The 7,254-nt window shown below is 32.9% G+C and overlaps 1 protein-coding gene across 2 annotated transcripts in view; it reads left to right on the top strand.

Annotated features, from left to right (window-relative positions):
• Positions 1-7,254, top strand: part of RFWD2 (ring finger and WD repeat domain 2, E3 ubiquitin protein ligase) — a 263,804-nt gene that overhangs the window by 204,520 nt on the left and 52,030 nt on the right. For both annotated transcript variants that reach the window (XM_011962376.1, XM_011962375.1), the window contains 3 exons: positions 3,203-3,320; positions 4,268-4,392; positions 5,575-5,735. In XM_011962376.1, coding sequence (XP_011817766.1) covers positions 3,203-3,320; positions 4,268-4,392; positions 5,575-5,735 — 404 coding nt within the window. The remainder of the gene's footprint in view (positions 1-3,202; positions 3,321-4,267; positions 4,393-5,574; positions 5,736-7,254) is intronic.

Here is a 7,254-nt window from a genome sequence, read left to right as displayed (position 1 = left end):
CAAAAGAAAGGAACTTATGTATGAAAGAGCTGTCTGCATTCCCATGTTTTTTGCAGCACTGTTGACAGTAGCCAAGATTTGGAAGTAAACTATGTATCCATCATCAGATGATTTAATAAGGGAAATGTGGTAAGAAAACACAATGCAATACCATTCAGCCATTAAAAAAAAAAAAAAAAAAGGATGAGATTCTGTCATTTGCAACAACATGGATGGAACTGGAGATCATTATGTAAAGTGAAATAAGCCTGGCATAGAAAGACAAACATCACAGGTTCTAACTTATTTGTGGGATCTATAAATGAAAACAGTTGAACTCATGGACATAGAGAGTAGAAGGATAGTTACCAGAGTCTGGGAAGGGTAGTTGGACTGTTGGGGGAGGTGGAGGTGGTTAATGGCTACAAAAAATACACAGAATGAGTAAGACCTAGTATTTGATAGCATAACAAGGTGACTGTAGTCAGTAATAATTTAATTGTCCATTTTAAAATAACTAAAAGTGTATAATTAGATTGTAACACAAAGAATAAATGCTTGAGGTAGATACCCCATTCTCCATGATGTGATTATTAAGCTTTGCGTGCCTGTATCAAAACATCTCATGTTCCATGTAAGTGTATATACCAACCATATACTCACAAAAATTTAAAAATAAAACATGTTCAAAAAGTCTAGCACATACAATTACATATACTACATAATACTTGATAAAGATAATAAACAACTATATACTTGTTTATTATTTACTTTTTACCGTTATTATAGAGTGTATTTCTTACACTTGTTTTTTTAAGTTACAATATAATAACCTCAGGCCCTTCAGGAGACATTCCAGAAAAAGGCATTGTTATCAGAGAAGATGACAACTCTATGCATATTATTACCCTTGAATACTTTTCAGTGGAACAAAATGTGGAGGTGAAAACAGTGATATTGGTTATCCTGATCCTGTGTATACCTAGGCTAATTTTCTGTTTCTTAGGTTTTAACAAAAAAGGTTAAAAAGCTTTTTCTGTTTTAATTTTTTAACTAATAAGGATATATAAAAAGGAAATACTTTTGTACAGCTGTACAATGTTTGTGTGTTTTAAGCTAAGTGTTATTACAAGAGTCAAAAAGCTTAAAAAATTAAGTTTATAAAGTTAAAAAATTACAGTAAGGTAAGGGTTTTTACTGATGGAAGAACACTTTTTTATAGTAAATTTAGTGTAGCCTAGGTATACTGTTAACGTTTTAGGCCTTCATGTTAATTTACCACTAACTCACCCAAAACAATTTTCAGTCCTGTAAACTCCATTCATGGTAAATCCCCTGTATAGGTGTGTACCATTTTTTACCTTGTATATTGTGTTTTTACTGTAGCTTTTCTATATTTAGACATATAAATATTTACCATTTAGACATATAAATATTTACCATATAAATATTTACCAATGCCTACAGCATTCAGTACAGTAACATGATACATAGGTGTATAGCCTAGGAGAGCAATAGGCTATTCCATATAACCTAAGTGTGTAGTAGTGTGTACCATCTAGGTTTGTGTAAGTACACTGTATGCTCACACAATGACAAAATTGCTGAATGATACATTTCTCAGAATGTATCTCCATTGTTAAGTATGCATTATTGTACTTCCTGTTCAGCATCTCAAATCCAAAATCTGAAATGCTCCAATGAAGCATTTGGAACTTTGATTGTCATGTTGGCACTCCAAAAGCAAGGATTTGGGATTTTTGGATTTCAGATGTGCAACCTATTAATATATTGAATGTAAGTATGTTGAGCATTGTAACATTCAGGGATTGGCAGAATGGGTTTACAAAAAAAATTAGAATCCAACTTTATGCTGTCTACAAGAGATAGACTTTAGATTCACAGACACAAATAGGTTAAAGTAACAGGATGAAAAAAGATATACCATGTAAGTAGTAATCAACAAAAATGGTAGAATGGCTATATTTAGGTCAAACAGAAAATACTTAGAGTAGAAACTGTTACTAGAAACAAAGACATTTTATAATGGTAAAAGGATGAATAGTGAAAAGATGCATCAATTATCAACACGCCTAAAAACAAACTTTTTGTGGATACATGAAAAGAAAATCTACAGTATTTAAAGGAAAAGTAGATAATTTTACTGAAGTTGTTGAAAAATACTCCACTTTTGATATTTCATAGAAAAACTGGACAGAAAATCAGCAAAGTTATAGAAGGCTTGAATAACATTGTCAACCTGACATAACAAACATCCAAAGATCACTTCACCCAATAGTAGAAGAACACACATTCTTCTCAAGCTTTAAACAGTCTCCACGGGAGACCATATTTAAGACTGAAAAAAAATCAATAAATTTAAAATGATTGGAGACGTACAAAACAGTTTTCTGACCAAAATGGAATTAAATTAAAAATCAACAATAGTTACTTTGAGACATCTGCAAGTATTTGGAAATTACATGACACATTACTAAATATCCCATTAGTCAAGAAGAAATAACAAAGGAAATGTAAAAGGATTTTAAACTGAATGAAAATGGAAACACATCATATCACAATTTGTGGTGTCAGCCAAAGCAATGTTTATAGAGAATTGTGTATCCTTAAGTGTCTGTCTTTAAGAAGAGTAACAAAGCTAACTGAAGACAAGCAGAAGGAAGGAAATAATAAAGATTATCACAGAAATTAGTGATAGAAACAGACAGGAATAGAGATTGCCTATGATGGTGGATGCCAAATGAGTGATCTTATTGGAGTGCAGAAATATTATAAAACTGATTTATAGTAATGGTTGAACTGCTGGTTAAATGTAGTAAAGATCATTGAATTGCATGCAATATTTTGAGCGTGTGCATTGTATACAAAATATGTCTAAATAATTTTTTAAAGCAAATGTGGGAAATAAGATTATATAGCATTATGTTTATACAGATGTCCCATAATGTTTATATTAACATTTTTTAATGACGCCACTAAAACATAGATTGATTTTTAAGTTTCCAATTATTTTGACCCCTTAATACTCTCTTTCTAGAGCCAGTCTTATTTTTGAAAAGAATTCCTTTTCCTTTGTTTTCTGGCTTTTAGAGATTAGACATTCTATGTGAAACTTTTAATGAAAAAAACAAAAACCAGTTAAAATTAACTTTGCTTTTCATTTCCGCGTTTACTACATTTATCTAGTTTTGTTTTGTTTTAGATCACTGTGTCCACTACTATGATCTTCGTAACACTAAACAGCCAATCATGGTATTCAAAGGACACCGTAAAGCAGTCTCTTACGCAAAGTTTGTGAGTGGTGAGGAAATTGTCTCTGCGTGAGTATTACTCTCCTCAGAGGTTAAGGTTAATACAGAGCTCTGTACTTACACCTACCAGTTTGTAAGGTCACTGAGGATGTGTGTAAACTGTAATATTGGAGTATACGTGCTTTTTCTTAAATAGCATTTTTTTTTTATCTTGTCCAATTAAAATAGTGTGGATTCTGGTCTGTATTGTGCTCTTCTATATGTAAATTGTGGATACAATCCTGAAGATACTAGTTTTTTATATACCCTCCCCCCTTATCTCATCCTCCTGTGTTTAATTGCATTTGTACTTCAGATTGGATTTTAGCTATTGCTTCTTAAAAAGAGATAAACAACATAGTCGATGCAATATAATGAGAAGTTTTTTTTTATTAAAGTCAACTAATGTGTTATTGTATATTTTATCTACTTGCAGTATAGTAGTAGAATTATTTTTGGTTTTAAATATTACTTGGTTGGCTTTTACATTGACATGTTCATTTCTCTGTATTTCATGGTGATTTTAAATATGTTGAAAAGAAAACTTTTTTTTTTTTTTGGCACAGAGTCTCGCTCTGTCACCCAGGCTGGAGTGCAGTGGCGTGATCTTGGCTCACTGCAGCCTCTGCCTCCCAGGTTCAGGTGATTCTCCTGCCTCAGCCTCCCAAGTAGCTGGGACTACAGGCACGTGCTACCACTCCCGGCTAATTTTTGTATTTTGAGTAGAGACAGTTTAGCCATGTTGGCCAGGCTGGTCTCAAACTCCTGACCTCAAGTGGTCTACCTGCCTCGGCCTAGCAAAGTGCTGGGAATACAAGCGTGAGCCACCACGCCTGGCTGACAGATGAACATTCTAACTCAGTCTGGCTCCAGAGACTGCATTCTTAACCAGCAAACTGCATTGCCTCTAATTAGTAGTGATGAGTTTTGTGTCAAGAAATTTTAAATATGTTCTTACTCTTTGTACTTTTCCTCAGCTCTACAGACAGTCAGCTAAAACTATGGAATGTAGGGAAACCATACTGCCTACGTTCCTTCAAGGGTCATATCAATGAAAAAAACTTTGTAGGCCTGGCTTCCAATGGAGATTATATAGCTTGTGGTAAGTGAAATCATCGTTTCCAGGAACTTTTTAACAGGTATTTGTTACTGAAATTGAGCTCAAGGGAAATAGACTAAATATTAAGTCAAGAAATCGTCTGTGCACTCAGAAGATAGTATAATAGACGTGATGCCCCAGCATTATTGATTGTCCTTGTGTTGTACTAGAAGAGCATTAGTCCTTCCCTTTTTTATTGTGTACAAACCCTGAACACCTCAAATACCTGAACATCTGATTTTTAACTGTTTTGTAGTTGTTCTCCATTATAACATAGTTCTTTAGATACTGCGTAGGAGACATAAAAGGTTAAGTTCTGTTAGTAATATTTCCAATTTTGGAGACATTATGTGTCTTCTTAAGCTTGGTACTCATTTTCCCTTATCTGCTGTTCTCTCCATGAAGTAATGTATTTGCATAGTATTGATCTGTTATTCTAGGACTTTTATTGTTGATAATTTATACAAATTTAAATAAGAAATAGAAAAATCAAATTTGATATATTCAAATGCTCTGATATATCTAATGCCTGAATATATGAGCTTTGATCATACTTTTAAATGACTTGGCCTTTATTCAGCAAAGTTGACTTTCTCCACATATGTACGAGACTGCCAAAGCAAATATCTGGAACAATTATCCTATCTTAATAGATGGCTCAAAAATACAGTTCATAGACCATTAATCAAATACTTCCTATACTGAGAAATGGAAATAAATTGTGTAGGCTATTAAAACCTGCCTATGTAAGTGTTGCCACTTTCATTTACCTCTCTAAGTGGAAATCTTTCTAAATATAATTTCAGATTCTTGCTATAATAACATATATCTGGTTCTACTATAGACTATTAGCTTGGTGCAGAAGTTGAAAGTAATGACAAAACCCACGATTACTTTTGTACCAACCTATATAAATGATTTTTATAGGGTAATTTTAGCCTCGGAATTATCAATATTGTTGTATCATTTAACATTGATTGTTTCTTTAGATTAGTAAAGTATAGCTTTTGTCCAAGAATCCTTTTCTTACATGATTTCAAATGAGTCCTGTAATCTAGCCTTTCAAATTTGACCATAAAAGATCTTTGAGCTAAAACTTTGGGTGATAATTACTATTAGAATGTGATGTCCTAATTCTGAGTTTTCCTATTCTAAAATATTATTATTATTATTATTTGTTTTCAGGAAGTGAGAATAACTCTCTCTACCTGTACTATAAAGGACTTTCTAAGACTTTGTTAACTTTTAAGTTTGATACAGTCAAAAGTGTTCTGGACAAAGACCGAAAAGAAGATGATACAAATGAATTTGTTAGTGCTGTGTGCTGGAGGGCACTACCAGATGGGGTAAGTTTTCATATCAGTTTTTTCACCTTGGGATCTCATATTATGCATTATGTATACACAGGGTTTGATTAAATTTTAAAATATAAATTGGTGTGTGATATGTACTATTTTTAAAACTTTGTAATGTGTCACCAAAGACAATAGGCATTTTAGGTAGTGACTGAAATGTACAGTAATAGAGCAATGTCATGGTGTCATCGTGTCCCTCTGTGACCCATAGCATCTAGTGCATATCTCAGTTATAACCATTACCATATTGTCTCTTCATATCTCTTCTGTAAGACTGGAAAATCCTCCAGAATACACATTCCGTCTCTTCTTTATTGATTATGTGCAGTATATGCTTGATAAACATTAAGCTGAGCTAGTATTTTAATAGGGAGAAAAAGAATTGGTGCAGGTAAAGGAGAGTGGCCTGGCCTATATGGTCCTCTAATTAAATACTATTTCAAAGTAGAATTGCTTTCTGTGAAATACATTTATATATGAATATTTAAGCATATTTAGTTTATTGATGAGAAAGTTATACTACTGGGTTGTATGAAGAGAAGTTGCCTCAAACTTTTCACTTATGTTTTGAAGTATAAGGTTTTTCGTAAGTTATATAAAAAAAAATTCTTGTTACTATCTTGATTTATATAAACATGAGTTGTTTGTATTTTTAAAATAGCTTTTTAGGTGCTTAGTTGGGTTTATTTTTGACAAAATAAAATTCTGACAAAATTCTGACTTGATATGTAATTTAAGAATCCAAGTTTCAGGTATAGTTTCACTTTAATTAGATATATTCTATTGCTGTCTTAAAATTTGCTCATTGACAGACTAGGTAATTTGGACCAACCTTTCCTCCAAGTAAAATTAGAAAAGTAGGACCAAATATATGTATTTTAAAAACAAGAACCTGTTTGAAAGCACTGGAAAGCAAACAAGACAAGACACAATTACTGGATTTGGATTGTGACCCTGGCTTTTGAATCTGTTTTTCCCCTGTGAGCATTTGTCAGTTTTGGTGGGGTGGGTAGAAGCACTTATACTAGCTTCACAGGGTTGTAGGGACTAGAGCTCAGTGCCTGACATTGTGTGAGTGACTACTTTTTTTTAAGTCCCCACAGGGGTATATTATAGGGGAAACCAGAAGATAAGCCTTCGTAGAGATTGCATCTGAACTTCGTATCAGTCTCTGAAATTGAATTGAGGTGACCCTTGATTGCTAATATCCACAGGATGCAAACTTAAATCCTCTCTGAAAAAAGATAAGATCATCTAAGTGCTTTTTTTTTTTTTTTCCAGTTTTGTAACTACAATAACTAGGGCACAATAAAAAATAGACATAGTAAAAGATAAGACAGCACGAATTAAACCAGCCTCAGCAACAGACTGTAAAACAGTCACAGCAGCTCTAAATATTGGAGTTATCAGACAGCTTGAAAGTAGCTATGCTTACAAGATGAAAGACAAGATTGAAAATTTTAACTGAGAACTGGAAACTATTTTTAGAATGAAAATATCATTCTGCTCC

Source organism: Colobus angolensis, unplaced genomic scaffold (assembly GCF_000951035.1).
Source record: "Colobus angolensis palliatus isolate OR3802 unplaced genomic scaffold, Cang.pa_1.0 Scaffold59, whole genome shotgun sequence".
NCBI lineage: Eukaryota > Metazoa > Chordata > Mammalia > Primates > Cercopithecidae > Colobus > Colobus angolensis.
The sequence above is the reverse complement of the archived record's forward strand: the minus strand, read 5'-3'. Positions and strand labels throughout refer to the sequence as shown.